The following is a 16,609-nucleotide window of genomic DNA, read 5'->3' on the forward strand; positions in this document are numbered from 1 at the left end:
ATCCACTATCCTAGCAAATTTCAAGTATACAATACCTTATTATTATTAACTATAGTGGCCATGTTATACATTTAGGTCTTCAGAACTTATTCATCTTATAACTGAAAGTTTGTGCCCTTTGACCAGCATCTCCCCATTTTCCCCACCACCATCTCCTAGTAACCACCCTTCTACTCTGTTTCTATGAGTTCAGCTTTTTCTGTGTCTGGCTTATTTCTTTTGGCCTAATGTCCTCCGAGTTCAACCATGTTGTTGTAAATGATGGGATTTCCTTTTTTTAAGGCTGAAAAATAAATACATATATATAACATTTTCTTTATCCATTCATCTATCAATGGACACTTAGGTTGTTTCCATATCTTGACTATTGTGAATAATGCTAGAGTGAACACAGCAGGGCAGCCATCTCTTCAAGATCCTGCTTCTATTTCCTTCAGATACATACTCAGAAGTGAGACCGTTGGATCATATGATAGCTCTATTCTTAATTTTTTGAGGAACCTGCATACTCTTTTCCTGTTTTTTTAAGCTATGCAATTGGAAACGCACTGTTTTTCACAATGACTGTACCAGTCTGTATCCCCACCAGCAGTATAGAAGGGTTCTTGTTTCTTCATATCCTCACAACCACTTGTTATCTTTTGACTTTCTGACATTAGACATTCTAACAGGTGTGAGGTGATATCTCATTGTGGTTTTTATTTGCAGTTTTCCTGATGATTAGTGTTATTGAGCACCTTTTAATATATGCATTGGCCATTGTTATGTATTCTTTGGAGAAATGTCTGTTCAGGTCTTTTGCCCAGTTTTAAATCAAGTTATTTGTTTTTCTAATATTGAGTTGTATGAGTCCCTTATATATTTTGGATATTAACCCCTTATTGTATATATGGCTTGCAAATATCATCTACTGTGGCCTTTTCATTTTGTTGATTGCTTCCTTTGCTATGCAGAAGCTTTTTAGTTTGATGCAGTCCCACTTGTTTTTGCTTTTGTTACTTGTGTTTTGGATGTCATATCCATAAAACCATTCTTTTAGGAGTTTTACAGTTTCAGGTCTTACATTTAAGGCCAATCCATTTTCCATTGACTTTTGTGCATAGTGTAAGACAGGGTCCAATTTTATTCTTTTTCGTGTGGATATCCAGTTTTCTCCATACCATTGATTGAAAAGACTGTTGTTTCTCTATTGTGTATTCTTGGTGCTTTGTTGAAGATAAGTTGATCATATATGCATGGGTTTATTTCTGGGATCCTTATTCTGTTTTATGGAACTATTTTTCTGTTTTTATGCCAGTACCATACTATATTGATTACTATAGCTTTGTAGTATAATTTGAAATCAGAAAGTGTGTTGTTTCAGCAGGTGCAGTGGCTTACACCTATAATCCTAGCTATTTGGGAGGCTGAAGTCAGAGGATCACTTGAGGTTAAGAGTTTGAGACCAGCCTAGGCAACATATTGAGACTCAGTCTCTACAAATAAAAATAAAAAATAAAATAAAATAAAAAGCCAGGCATGGTAGCACATGCCTGGATTACCAGCTACTTGGGAGGCTGAGGCAAGAGCATAGCTCAAGCCCAGGAATTTGAGGCTGCAGTGAGCTATGATTGTGCCAGCCTGGATGACAGGGCTGGACTATATACATCTTTAAAAATCCTTTTATCCTTTTTCCTGACTTTTGTTGGGCTGCAGGAATTGAAGTTCTATTATTTTTCGCATGATTTTGAATGTATATATTTTATTTGTAGTTCTACATTTTGTTTGTATGTTCTTCACCATACAAACTAAACTTATTTTTTTCTCATTTCTATTGTTAAAAATAACTTCTTCCTGGCCAGGTGTGGTAGCTCACACCTGTAATCCCTGCACTTTGGGAGGCTGAGGCGGACAAATCACCTGAGGTCAGGAGTTCAAGACCAGCCTGGCCAACATGGTGAAACCTTGTCTACTAAAGATACAAAAATTAGCCAGGCATGGTGGCAGGCACCTGTAATCCTAGCTACTCAGGAGGCTGAGGCAGGAGAATCGCTTGAACCCGGGAGGCAGAGGTTGCAGTGAGCCAAGATCATAACATTACACTCCAGCCTGGGCAACAAGAGCAAGACTCTGTCTCAAAAAAATTTTAAAAATTGTGAAAACCCTCTTCCTGATGAGAAAAGAACCTTAGCATGTTTTTATTTTTGTCACTCCACCCATGTTGATATCATCTGTGGTTTTCATTTCAAATTATTATTAATTTTTTACAATTAACATTTACTTCGATTCAACTTTTTTTTGCCTTTAATGGTTACAATCATACTAATTTTTCTTGTTTTTTTCTTTTTTCTGAAGTGATTCTTCTAATAATTTGTTTGTAAAGTATCTGTTAAATGATAAACTTTGAGTCTTTTTATATCTGAATATTTCTTCATTTTACTCTCACATTTGAATGAGAGAGTTGCTGCCTGTAGAATTTTAGATTTCAAAATTATTTCCTCATCAAAATGGGGACTTAAGATCTGTGCATAGGCCAGGCACGGTGGCTCATGCCTATAATCTCGGTACTTTGGGAAGCCAACACAAGTGGATCACTTGGGCCCAGGAGTTCAAGACCACCCTGGGCAACATTGCAAGATCTCATCTGTACTAAATATTAAAAAATTAGTCAGGTGTGGTGGCATGTGCCTGTAGTCCCAGCTTACTCTGAAGGCTGAGGTGGGAGGATCACCTGAGACCAGGGAGGTGGAGGCTGCAGTGAGCCATGATTGTGCCACTGCACTCCAGTCTGGACGACAGAGTGAGACCTTGTCTCAAAAAGCAAAAAAAAGATATGTGCATATCATTATAGTAAATATGCTTCAATTAAAGAAAATCCCCCTGAACTTTGAAGATACTGTTCTATTGTCATTCTGTACCAAGTATTGCTGAGAAAGAGCCTATTGATAATGTGATTCTAATTCTTTTCTGTGTGATCTGTTTTGGGGTGTTTTTTTTTTCTTCTTCGGTTTTCTCTTTATCCCTGGTACTCTGAAATGTCACCAGTATGTGTCAAAATGAAAGTCTTTTTTTCACTTATTCTATTTGGCAACTGGGGGGCTTTTTCAATCTGAAAAGCTATATCATTCTTCAATTCTGAGAAACCGTTCTTTTATTTTTATTTTTGGTAGAGATGGGAGTCTTATATGTTGGCCAGGCTGGTCTTGAACTCCTGGCCACAAGGGATCCTCCCACCTTGGCCTCCCAAAGCACTGGGATTATAGGCATGAGCCACCATGCCCAACTCTAATCTTTCTTTGAGTATTCTCTTTTGTCCATTTTCTCTATTTTTTTCTTCCGGAATTCATATTGGATGGTTATTTGAACTTCATCTATTCTGTCTATTCTCTTTTTATATATTTCATCTCTTGTTAATTTTGGAATGCATTTTGGTTGATTCCAGATCATTAATACATTTTTCAGCTACATACTTTCTGCTACTCACTCTATCAAATACATTTTTTAAATTTTAATAGTCAAGCTTCTAATTCCAAAGGTATCTAGGTTTTTCAGTACAATATCATTTCATATCTGATTATAGTTATCCTAAAGCCCAGGTTTGTATGCTTTATTAACCCTATTTTTTCAGGTATGAACTCCTTTCGTTGTCAGTCCTTTCCCTCATGATACTCACTTTTTTCAAATATTTGGCTTTTCTTGGCTGTGAGTTCACCTTTGGATCTGAAATTCCTTGTTAGCCTAAGTGGCCTGCTTACAGAAAGGTGTAGGACATGCAGCCATGACTTGGTGCACCTGTGTAAAGTGGAATGAAGGGATGGGATGTGCTGCTGGGCAGGATGAGCCAACGGTGAACCTTCCAGATGTGGAAGCTTCCTGTTATCCTTGGGAGCTGTTAATCTCTGGGGCTTTGTCTTGCCTCACACCCAGTTGTCCATCTCTCACTTCTCCTGCCCATGGGAAGACACCTCTGTGACTCACTGTATGGCCTGAGGTGAACATTCCTGGCTGTCTATTCTGTGAGCCTCTACCTGTCATGGTCAGTCGATCATGGACCACCTCTGGTTCCCAGTTCTCAAGTTCTGAGTTTGAAGCATTCCCAGAGCTGCCCTCACCTTTTGTGGCAGTCCTCTCCTCTGGCACAGTTTCCATATTTAATCTGATCCCACCTGTTTTCCACCTTTTATTGTGGTTTTGGTTCACCAGATTTTCCCTATATTGTTTTATAGGGAAGAAATATATTTGTTTAAATCATTCTGAGCAATGTATAGAGACTTGGAATAAAAGGAAACAACTACATGTGCTCAGTCTATCATCTTGAAATGGAAGTTGAAAAGCTCTTAGTATAGGCTATTTTTTTTTTTTTTTTGACAGAGTCTCACTCTGTTGCCCAGGCTGGAGTGCAGTGGCATGATCTCGGCTCACTGCAACCTCTGCCTCTCAGGTTCAAGCGAGTCTTCTGCCTCAGCTTCCTGAGTAGCTGGGACTACAGGTGTGCGCCACCACACACCTGGCTAATTTTTGTATTTTTAGTAGAGACAGGGTTTCACCATATTGGCCAGGCTGGTCTCACACTCCTGACCTTGTGATCTGCCCGCCTCAGCCTCCCAAAGTGCTGAGATTACAGGCGTGAGCCACCGCACCAGGCCAGTATAGGCTATTCTAATACTTACCCCATTGAATATAATTATTTGTTCCCCAGTGTTGCTCCCAAGGACATAGGCAAGTCTGTGCTCACACTAAGATGCCTTCTAGAATCAGATGTTTCAGTGTTCTTGGAATTAATTTGATGAATGAAGAAAGGATTGCATCAGTGTGGTTATAACGAGGATCTAATTCTTATCCCATCATTTATAAGATTATTCCTTCTACCTGCCCCTGAGTTTTCATATCTATAAAATTAGAGAGATGTTAGAGATCATTCCTTTCATTTCAGTCTTAAAGAATCCCATATTTCTTGTAGAGCACATGTACTAGTAATGAATTCTCTGTTTTTGTTTATCTGGGAATATCTTAATTTCTTCTTCACTTTTGAAGGACAATTTTGCTGGATACAGAATTTTTGGTTCACAGTCCTTTTCCTCCAGTACTTATATCATTCCACTGTCTTCTGGTCCCCATGATTTCTGATGAGAAGTTAGTTGTTATTGAGGATAACTTTTGTGCAATTAAGAGTTTTTGTTTGTTTGTTTTTGTTTTGTTTTGTTTTTTGCTGCTTTAAAGATCCCATTGTCTTTGGTTTTTGACAATTTGACTACGATATACCTCAGTGTGGATCTCTTTCAGTTTATCCTTCTTAGGGTGGAGGCAGAGTAGCACATTAGAGTGAGGACCAGCCTTTAAGTAATCCAATTTGGAATTCATTGAGCTTCTTGGATGTATAGATTAATATTTTTGGAAAATTGGCCAGGCACGGTGGCTAATGCCTGTAATTCCAACACTTTGGGAGGCTGAGGTAGGTGAATTACCTGACGTCAGGAGTTCAAGACCAGCTGGGCCAACATGGTGAAACCCCATCTCTACTAAAAATACAAAAATTAACTGGGCCTGGTGGTGCACACCTGTAATCCCAGCTACTTGGGAGGCTGAGGCAGGAGAATTGCTTGAACCCGGGTGGCAGAGGATGCGGTAAGCTGAGCTCTCACCACTGCACTCCCACTTGGGTGACAGAGTGAGATTCTGTCTCAAATATATATATATATATTTTTTTTTCTAGAAAATTTGAAAACTCTTTGGACTTTACTTATAATTTCTTTCTTCCCCCTTATCTTCCTGTTCTCCTTCTGGTACTCCCTTTACATGTATGTTGGTGCATTTGACAATGTCTCATAGGTCTCTGGGGCTTTGCTCATTCTTCTTTTTTTCCTTCTATACCTCAGACTAAATCATAATCATCTCTGTTAACCTGTCTTCAAGTTCATTGATCCTTTCTTCTGCCAGCCTAAATCTGCTATTGGACCCTGCTAGTATTAGTGAATTTTTTTTCAAGTATTGTACTTTCCAACTCCAGAATTTCTATTTGGTTGATTTTTTAATAATTTTTATCTTTCTGATAGATTGATATTCTGCATTTGGTGAGACATCATTGACATACTTAAAAAAATTTTTTTAGACATGGCTTCCTTTAGCTCTTGGAACATATTCATAATAGCTGATTTAAAGGTTTTGTCTAGAAAATCTAACATCAAGGGTCTCTCAGGGACAGTTTCTAGTGACTGATTTTTTCCTGTGCATAGGCCATACTTTCTTATTTCTTTGCAGATCTCTTAATTTTTCTTTAAAAACTAGAGCTTTTTAGGTAATATAATTTGGAAGCCCTGATCATCAGACACTCATTCTTCCAGGGCTTGTTGTCATTGCCAGTTTGTTGCTGCTGTTTCTGTGGGGCTTTTGTTGTTGTTGTTTTTCTGTGTTTTTTGCTCACTTTCCTGGACTAATTCTGTAAAGTCTACATTCCTTGTAATGTGTAGCCAACTGAAGTCTCTGCTCAGTTAGATTAGTGGTCAGCTAATGATCAGACAGAGATTTCCTTAAATGCCTTGAGCTAGTAAATCTTCCACCTTTTGACAAAGAGCTCTGTTTGTGGGTTGGCGCACACCTTCAATGCTCAGGAAGTTTCTAACTCTGTCTTACCCTTCACTTCCTACTTTCAGAGGGCGTCAAGGTCAGCCAAAGTGAGAGATTAGGGTCCTCTTAGTCTTTCCTGAGTGTGTACACAGCCTTGTAGATCCCCAGGAGTATATCGTAACTTTTCAAAGTTCCCTACGGACGTCTCACTTCACAGATCTTCCTTTTAAATCTCTGGCCAGGCTCTTGTTTGCCTCGGCTAGTATCACAGACTTAGGCAGCTGTAATGTTAAACAATTGAAACTGATTGTGCTTGGCAAATGTCCCAGGGATAGGGGTTTCCCATGGAGAGGGCCCCAAGTAGGGTTAAAGAATGACAACACCCTGTAAATGAAACTTTTCCAGAGAACGAAGATGTAGGTCAGATAGTGACAATAGTCTAGGGATGGAGCTTCCCAAGGAGCTCCCAACTGAGTCTGTCCATCCACCCTGAGTGGCTTCAAGGCTGCTGGTTTTCAAGACTATGGTGGAGCTACAGGCAGAGGGATGGGTGGAGTTAACACCACAAACACCACTGTTCTTACCAAAGTACAGCAGTTTATCTCAGATAAGCACCCTTCAGATTATTGTTAGCCTCTGGTTAATTTCTAGAGTCCTGAAAAAGTTGATTTTGGTAATTTTGCCAGTATTTTTGTTGTTTTTATGGAAGAATGGGTTTACAGAGGTCCCTACTCCACCATTCCAGAAGGCCCACCTCTGGTTAGAGATCTTTTCTAAAATCAGGCTTTCTAGATGTTACCTAATAAGGTAGTGTTTGCTGGGATTAGGATTAAAGTACTGCCCTCACCCTGAAGCTATCTGGGCATAGAGGAGAAAAATACGACATTTAAAGGATGAAAATGCTTGCTTTAGGATCCATAGAAATCATTCCAAAGTACTGGGGTGATTGGAGGCCCTTGGTAAAAGTCAGTGGGTTACTGGGACTCACACAAGGCCCCTGACAACCATTCCAGTGCACCCTTGGGAACTTCCCCTGGGAGATGCCTTTTCCAGGGAAAGGGAGCTGCCATTTTTGAGTCCTTCTTCTAAGTTAGAAGTTGCATATTCATGCTCCTCACAACATGCCAACAAGAAAATTATCCTATTTCCATTTTACAGATGATGAAACTGAGGCTCACAGAGGTCAACTCACATGCCCCACGTCAGAGCACTTGTGGGTGGTAGTGAGGGGATCCCACTCCAGAGTGAAAGGTACTCAGGTGTCATCAAATCCAGCATCCTGACCCTCTGTTTGGCTATGCGGTGGACAGAAAGGCAGTGTGTGGAGGGGCCCATACTTTCCATTTTGGGCACAATAGATTCGGATTCCCTTCATATAACCCTCTCCCCCAGGAGTGGCCTCCCCAGCAGCCACAGAGCAGGGAACAACAGCAAAGTTACAGGCACAGCTTGGCCCTGCCAGACACCCGCTGAGGTGGGCTCCCAGGCTGGCCAACTCCTGCCTTCAGTTGGGGGCCAGAGCCTCCAGGCAGTGCCCCAAAATCAAAGGTGGCAAGGGCAAAAAGTCTGGTTGGGACTTGAGGACTGGGATTATAAGACTACCCCCTTCATGTGCTCAGTCCGTGGGCCCGAGTGCCCAGAGGCCCACCCAGGCCACCTACAAGCCCAGATTGTGGGGAAGACAGAATGGCATGTCTCCAAATGCTGCATCATCCTGAGCAGCCCACAGCTCCTACCCCACTCCCAGCCTGCAAGCAAGAGGATACAGGCACTACGAAATCATTCAGGAAACACAAACTTTATTTTGATATCTCAGAAACTGGCAAGGAAATTACCACAGTAACAACAATACACTTTCATGTTTTAAATCATCTTCAGATGCATGGTCTCGCTGGGACCTCGTGACCACCCTGAAAGGGAGGCAGGGCGGGTAACTACAGATCCACTCTACTGGGGACTTGTGGGAGGCAACCCAGCTTCCATGTGGAACTTTACACATTCCATGCAGATACCTCCTGCTTCGAGTCCAGGTTCTTCAATACCCAGGAGGTACAGGGCTTCACCAGACACAACAGATACCTGAACTCCCTCAGCTGTAAAACTGATTGGGGATTGGGCCACCCCATCTCTAAACAAAGCACCCCATCAGGAGGATAGTTCTGGCATGGACAGAAAGAGGGATTTTTCCTTGCTATCCTGTCAGGGAACAGGTGGAGGCAGCAGACAGCACCTCCCTGCCTTCCTCTCTCTGCCGCACCTCTTGCTAATCAGCCCTTCTGACTCTTCCCCAGAAAGAAGGCAGGGCTGCACCTCCTTCCTCTGCAGAGGCCAGACTCAGATCTAGGCCCGGGCTGCCACTCATACTGGGAAGCCTCCTCTCATGAGCCTTCCTCAACCCTCAGAGCAGGAGGGCCCTGCACAGGGGCTACCGCCTCTATCTGCCAGCGGCACACAGGGCACTTGGCCGTATCGCTGAAGACCCGCCAGGCACAGTATCTGCAGAAGTATGTGTGGCCGCAGGGCACAAGGCGGGTGTTGGCAGCGTGATAGAAGCAGATGGCACACTCCTCTCCCGGTGTGGCTGGAAGAGGGAACAACACAGGTCAGGGCACATGGGGGAAGGGGTGGGCAACCCGCTCACAATGTGACCACAGAGAATGACAGAGAAACATGTAGCTCTATTTTGAAGAATGTTACCTAGTGAGGAAATGCTTACAGTGTAATCAAGTGAAAAAAAGGGGGGAAGAAAACATATGTGTATATATATATATATATATATTCAAATTCCAATTTAGAGAGAAGGAAAACAAAGCACGACAAGTCCCTATATATACACGTCTATATCAATGACCGAAAATACTGGGAGGAAATCCACCCAAGAGGTAATGGGTGATTTTTTTTAACTTTCCTCTTTATCCTTTAATCTTTTTTTATTTTTTAGAGACAGTCTCACTCTGTCATCCAGGCTGGAGTGCAGTGGTGTGATCACAGCTCACTGCAGCCTCAGCCAGCTGGGCTCAAGCGATCCTTCCACCTCAGCCTCCTGAGTAGCTGGGACCACAGGCATGCACCACCACACTCAGCTAATTTTTGTACTTTTTGTAGAGACAGGGTTTCGCCATGTTGCCCAGGCTGGTCTCAAACTCCTGGGCTCAAGCGATCCTCCTACTTTGGCCTCCCAAAGTATAGGGATTACAGGTGTGAGCCAATGCACCCCACCTATCCTTTCATCTTTATTTCCATCGGCAAAGCATTTACAATGAATGTGGATGACTTTTTAAAGCAAGAACAAAATAACACTGACTGTTCATAAAAGTGCTCTTATAACTGACAGAGTAGGCCAATGCTCTCGAAGGCAGAGATGCCAGGTTGCTTTTAGGTTTCCAGTAGGCAGAGCCAAATCTTTTGGCCCAAAGCCTGTGAGAGACTTGAATGAACAACCAGTAGGACATGGGGCTTCTCCCTCCACTCCCAGGTGCTGGATTCCCGGGGAGTCCCTGGTGCTTGGGAAGGTACTCACCTTTGGGCTCAGGCACAGCCTTGTCGCTGAGGTCCCATGGCATGGCTGTTGGGAGCCGGCTGGCTGTGGGATCTGAGGCAGAGAGAGAAACTCAGGTCCAGGACGGCAAGCCCAGGTACCCCCATCCCCACTCCTGGCCCTGCAGCAAAGTGTCCGGTCTCCTTTCTTTCCTGGTTTACAATGCTGAGCCTCTATCCCCAAATTTTAAGACCCTGTCCTGGCCATCCCTTCCCCAGCTTAACTCAGCTGAGAATCCGAGAATCCCTGGGGCTGGAGATTCCTCCTCCTGAGCCACCTTCCTTCAGGCCCCTCTTCTTTGCCCTCCAGCCGCTGCGTGAGTGGAGACCCTCGGCCAAGCCACATTCCCAACCCAGATGAGCATCAACATCTCCCAAGAGCCTGGACAAACACAGGTTCAGGGCTCCACTCCAAATCCAGCAAATGAGGCGCTTCAGGTGTGAGGCGCTGGCAGCTGTGACAAACAGTTTTAACAAATGTGCTGGCAGGAGGTGGGGAGTGGACCACCGCCCAGCCCAGGAATGCCAGTATTTCTTGTTATGGGTATTACTGCCTCTCTGTGCTCCCCCGAAATCTTCTGGGGTGGCTAAAGGGCCGGCTTTCTTTTCCCCACCCACTGACTGAGAGGCTCAGCTTTCTCCCTGCAGGCACTCTCCATGCGCACCTCTAGCCTCACCTGTGTGTTCCCTTTGCTTGCCACCTTTGTGTCTAGTGAACTCCTATTTAGAGCTGCAAAGCCAGCCCAAATGTTTCTTCCTTTGTAAAAGGAGATGGGCACTCTAACAGGTGTTTGGGTTAACAGATGGTGTGAGTGCTGGTCCTATCTGCTTATCATTCTTTAGGGACAAGACTGCCCTCCCTACGACTGAGCCTTGTCTATCTGGCGTCTCCACTGCCCATTTTCACAGCTAACACTGGGCAAGGGCTGATGGAGTAACTGAATGTGAACGTTCTTCCTGTGGCTCTGGATCGGTGCGGGGTGCCACTGGAGCCCCCATCTCCCCACCTCCCCTGCGGGGTCCCCATGGTCGCCTCACCCAGCAGCTCGATGGCCTTAGTGGTCCCGTACACGTCCATCACAGCCCAGAGCCGGGCGCCGACGGGCACGCCCTCACGCAGCAGAAGCCGGCAGCCGGCGTTGACCTTGGCAAAGAGGCGGCCACGGCGGTCCACCCAGAAGCGGACCACGTCCCCCGTGAGCGCGCAGCCCTCAGGCAGCACAGCCGCCCACGTTGGGCTCTGCTCCTCCAGGTCGGGGCACACGAAGGGCGGCAGGCAGGGCACGGACACGCACGCGGGGTCCAGGCGCGTGAAGCCCACGCGGAGGCCGCCGCACCAGCCGCTCTCCTGCCGCAGCACTCGCAGCGCCACGCGCTCGCCCAGGCGCACCGGCCGCTGGCTGAACACGATGCCGTCGTGGAACGTGGCGCGCCTGTGCGCGATGCAGCCACGCGTGTCCAGACGCACCTGTGAGCCCTTGGCCTCGGCATGGAAGCGAAGTGCCTCTCGGGGCGCCTTGGCGTCTGTGGGTTGAGGATGGGGAGTGTTAGTGCTAGCCGGATCTGGACCCACCAGCTCCCCAAAGACCCCCCCCCAGTATCCCAGAGTCCCTCACACCTGGGAGCCACCTTGACCTTCCCCTAGGGACAATTTCCACCTCTCTCGGTTCCTGCAGGGGTGTTATGAAAACTACAGGAACTGATGTTTCTTGGTGCTCTTCCTGCGACCAATCTAGTTAACGGTTATTATTGTTCAAGAGAAAGAGTAGGGTTAGTCAGGCATAAATATCTATACGTTTGTTATACACGGTTTTTTTGTTTGTTTTGTTTTGTTTTGTTTTGTTTTGTTTTCAGAGATGAGTTCTTGCTGTGTTGCCCAGGCTGGTCTTGAAGTCTTGGCCTCAAGTGATCCTCCTGCCTCTGCCTCCGAAAGCGCTAGGATTACAGGCATGAGCCACTGCACCCAGCCCATACATTTATTCTATATGCACCTGAAAATGACGGAAGAGGAGACAGACAGATTCGCTGACTGTGGTCTGCTCCAGGAGGCCGTCTGCTATTCCCTCTCTGCTTGTCTCACTCGTTTTCCCATGGGGAACTGCATCACTTGTGAAGACCATGGCACCCAGCAATGGTGACATCCTTGTCCTGGGAGAGAAAGGGGCCTGGCTGCTCCCCACAGGGTATGGGTGCAGGCTGGAGAGGGAGTCCCAGGTTAGCCCCTCAGAATCCTGGGTGGGGTCCAGCCTGGCTCTGGCATGGGCTCTGAAACCAGGGGACTTCCCATAGGACTCTGCCTGGTGGTCAGGAGGGGAAAGCACCTCACTGGGCAGCCCTTCCTCTCCACTCAGCCTGCAGGAAGCTGGTGGGGCTTCCTACCCCAGAACTGCCTTAGCCGGCCTTGCCCCTCCCCTCCTGGTCCTGCTCTTTCTGAGCTGGGGGAGGGAGGCTGGCTGGCTGTTTGCCGTTGAAGATAAAAGGTGAATTCAATCAGAACTTAAGCCAGACTCCATCCTAAGGAGCAAAGCCACTCCCCTCCCAGATCAGGTCACACTCCCCTGGCAAGGCAGGCACTCTGACCACACACAGGTTTACACCCTCTAGCGAAGCCCAGGGCCAGGAGGCTCCATCTGGTCAGGCACCAGGACACCTCTGCGGTGACAGTGACTCTGTCCCTGACTTCCACAGGCCAAAGGTAAGCCTACCTGCAGTGATCTTTCCCCGGCATTAAGGACCAGTGCTCACCGTGGCCTTGGGGCTCTCACAGAGCCCTGTGTATCCGCATTCACCCCTCGCCCACGCCCCGCCCGTGCCTTCCCATGATGCACTCATCCCTTCCCGCGAATCCCGGCAGGACTGCCCAGCTCCCCGTGCCTCAAGGCTGCACCTAGGCAAGGAGAAGTCCCAGAGCCAGCACACATGGAGAGCCGGAGCCAGGCTGGGGGCCCTGACATCAGTGAACCTGACCTCGTGCCCATGGTTGAGGCTGCTCCATGGAGTGCAGTGGGACACCGGCTGGGCCATGGCTAACACCCCCATTCCAGACCTGCCCTGCTGCTGGCCCAGGCAGGTCACTGTCCTTCCAGGGCCCAGCCTCCTCACCCTCAAACGGCAGTGAGGTGCATGTCCAGCAAGGCCAGGAGTCTCAGGACACCTGTCTGGAGTCCTGTTTACTGCCTACCTGGCCAAGCATGGGGCTGGGGGTGCCAGGGCAAGCAGGGGCTCTTGGCACAACCAGCCACAATCTAGGAGGGCAGAGGCCAGCCCTTCGGCTGGGTCACTGCCCATCCCTGAGGTGGGAACTGGAGAGAAACCCTGGAGTGGGCTCGGCAAGAGGCTGGAGCAACGGCCCTGGATGAGGGGCAGTGCCAGAGATGGTGGCCGGCATCTGAGCCCTCTTTACAAACTGCCACACCCAATCCTGCTGCCATCCTAAGAGGCAGAAAGTGGCTAAGAGGCAAGTGGCTGGCCCCGCCCTGCAGCAATCAGGGCCAGAACTAGGGTTGATGAGGAGTTCTCCCAGCCTCACCCAGTGCAGCCCCCACAGGGAAAAGGGAACCCCTGGCGTCAGGGGAGCTGGAGCCCTGTCATGCTCTGCTCAGCACCATGAGCCTAGATGAGAACCAGCAGAGATGAGCCCATCCTCGTTGGGGATGGAGTTTCCATCCCACCCTCTAGGCAAGTGCCTGGGACAGAGGCTGGCTCCGTGCAGGACTGGCTCTGGGGGCAGGGAGGGGTGGAGGACGGGAGGTGACCTCACTGCTCCATCCACTTCCTGGAGGGAGTAGGGAACTGGCTGGCTGGAGGCAGTCCAGGGAGGAGGGGAATTCCCCGGAATGGCCTTGAGGGTGCGTAAGGCCCTGGGAGCCCATGAGAAGCAGGCCTTGCCCTGGAGGATAATTTGACAGTTTGCAAAGCTCCCCGATCCCTGCCTCAGGAGCCTTCTCAGCAGCTCTGTATGGAGCTAAGTCCTCATGTCACCAGGGCTAGTGGGTGCCGAGGGGACGTGGTGGCTGCACAGGTCATTCGGCAGCCGGGGCACCTAAGCAGCCTCCTCTGTGCTGCTCACTCAGGCTCCGCCCCCTACCTCGGGCAGCCCCCTGGGACCTGGCAGGGCAGCAAAAGGTCCCTTAGGGCACAGCCTCTCATCTATGAAGACTCTTGGTCTGTCTGCATGGTCATGTCAGCTATTCACTGTGCACCACCAAGGCTGAGTGGGGCTGAAACCCACCCCCGCCCTGCCAGCCTGGCAAGGGCCCACAGATCGTGTCCACCTACTTCACACAGGGCTCTGTGCCTGGGTCTGGAGCAGGGTCGGGGTGGCCTGATGGGTGTGATCACCACCTCCACTCCACCTGCCTCCTCCCACGAGGCCTGCAGGGGTCCTCCCACACTTTGACCCAGGCAGCCCGGGACACCCTACTCCCAGGGTGGGAAGTGGCAGAGGTGGGCATAGGCCACATGTGGCTCTACAAGCAGACCTGTCCCCAGTGGCTGGGCTGGCACAGGGTTCAGATCATCCTGGTGCCCAAGCACCCTCACACCTAGAGGCAGCTGCTCTTTCTATAGGTCATGTTTTCAGGCAGGACCCTGAGCTCAGAGAAGATGAGTGCCCTGCCCATGGGCGATCTCTCCAATTACACCACCTGCCCCGGGGTCCCCACTGCTGAGGGGGTGGACTGCCTGCGGGCAAAGCAGGGCCTCTGGGGTGTCTCTACTCCAGGACAGGTAGAGTCAGATTCCAGATTCTCTAAGGTCTTGGAATTTGAGTGGGGCAGGGGCGGCCCCTTGCTCAGCGAGATCCTCCAGGGATCTCCATCCTCACCACTCCTCCAGGTGTCAAGCCTTTCGGGGTGTCAAGCACCCATAAGCACTTTGCAGCCTCTTTTTCTCCTCACCCCACCTCGGGGGAAGCCCTCAGAGCTTGAGAAGGCTGTGCTAGTCATCTCTGTTTTCGCAGCCAGAAATTGGGGGATCCCAGCCCTGCTCCTGGCCACGGCACTCCCATGCCACCTCCTTTAAGGCCCGTCATTTCCCTGCCAAACACCATTACTGTGACAGCAGCAGTGGCTCTTGGCACAGCCAACTACTAGTCTGTGAGCCTGTGGTGCCCACCAGGGGACCGAGGGCCCTGAGCCCAGGCTCCCAGCTCTTTACCCAGAAGGATAGGTCCAGAGATGCACAACCCCAATCGCCGGTGCTAAAAGACCAGGTCCTGAAGGCCAGGCTCAGTGGCTCATGCCTGTAATCCCAGCACTTTATGAGGCTGAGGCAGGTGGATCATGAGGTCAGGAGATCGCGACCATCCTGGCTAACACGGCGAAACCCCGTCTCTACTAAAAATACAAAACAAAATTAGCCGGGCATGGTGGCGGGCGCCTGTAGTCCCAGCTACTCGGGAGGCTGAGGCAGGAGAATGGCATGAACCTGGGAGGCAGAGCTTGCAGTGAACTGAGATCGCGCCGCTGCACTCCAGCCTGGGCAACAGAGCGAGACTCCGTCTCAAAAAAAAAAAAAAAAAAAAGACCAGGTCCTCTATCTCCCCCGCATATAGCCCTTTCACTACCAGACACCTGTGGCCTCAGGTGAGGCTTGCAGAGAACCTTTGTGCCTGTCACTCTTTTGATTTGTGTGTTTGATTTTATAAAGTAAGCCAGCAGGCATTGTCCCCAGCCTGGAGATGTAGAAACTGAGGCTCAGGGACAAAGTGACTTACTCAAGGTCCCACAGCTCAACTCGGCAGAACTGGGACCCCACCGGCCCTCTAAACTTTACACTGACCACATCTCTACTCCAGCAATGACACAGAGCACCCTCCGCTACCCGTACCCCCAGTCCAGAGACCAAGCTCAGGGCTTGCAGGAGGTCTACTTACTGGCCTCAAAGCAGAGCTGGGCACCCATCAGTCTAAGGTCCTCGGGCACAGGTCCCCAGGTCTAGAAGGAACTGCCTGGAGAAGGCCAGTGGACAGGTTACCAAAGATTCAGCAGGTCTGCTTTTTATGGGCCAGAGATCACGTTACAAGGTTGATGATTAATTCAATGGTGCTGTCATGTGTTACTATATCCAGGGGATTTCCCAGTGATTTCTCCTGACTTGCAGCCTGACCTGCTGGAGCTGGCTGGCCTAAAAGAAGGAAGCAGGAATGGGGGACTGGCCTGGGTAGGTCTTATGGTAGCCTTCTTTCTCACTTCTGACCAATCTCAAGCTGGCTGTGCATTGTAATGGTCCAAGCATGTTAATAAATACCTATGTCCAGCCCTGCCCCCAAAGACTCCAGTTCCACTGGCCTGGGGTGGAACTCAGGCATCGGGAGTTTACAGAGCAACCCAGATGATTCTAATGTACAGCCGGGGTGGAGATTCACTGCAGCAGACCCTGGCACACAGAAGGAACTCAATCTATGTTGCTGAAGCAGGTTGAATTGCATTTTCTGTATCCCATGGCCTGTGAAATTGTGCTCATCCAACAGAGAGGAGGGGTAAAGCAGACAGAAGAGGAGAGAAGCTGATGATCCCTCCAGCCTTTC

General features: G+C 48.5%; 1 protein-coding gene across 2 annotated transcripts; it reads right to left on the reverse strand.

Moving 5' to 3' along the window:
• Positions 1–8,325: 8,325 nt before the first annotated feature.
• NEURL3 (neuralized E3 ubiquitin protein ligase 3) lies at positions 8,326–16,054 on the reverse strand. Of its 2 annotated transcripts, none has more exons than XM_003281758.2 (4): positions 15,956–16,054; positions 11,119–11,604; positions 10,064–10,135; positions 8,326–9,124 (listed from the first exon to the last, which is right to left on the reverse strand). In XM_003281758.2, the coding sequence occupies exons 1-4, from the start codon at positions 15,981–15,983 to the stop codon at positions 8,922–8,924; spliced, it is 789 nt and encodes a 262-aa protein (XP_003281806.2). In that variant the 5' UTR covers positions 15,984–16,054; the 3' UTR covers positions 8,326–8,921. The 2 variants fall into 2 exon arrangements, with proteins under 2 accessions (XP_003281806.2, XP_030683490.1); XM_030827630.1 differs by lacking the exon at positions 15,956–16,054 and adding an exon at positions 9,876–9,960 and having other exon boundaries at positions 8,935–9,124; positions 11,119–11,158.
• Between the last annotated feature and the right edge of the window lie 555 nt (positions 16,055–16,609).

Source organism: Nomascus leucogenys, chromosome 14 (assembly GCF_006542625.1).
Source record: "Nomascus leucogenys isolate Asia chromosome 14, Asia_NLE_v1, whole genome shotgun sequence".
In the NCBI taxonomy this organism is placed as follows: Eukaryota; Metazoa; Chordata; class Mammalia; order Primates; family Hylobatidae; genus Nomascus; species Nomascus leucogenys.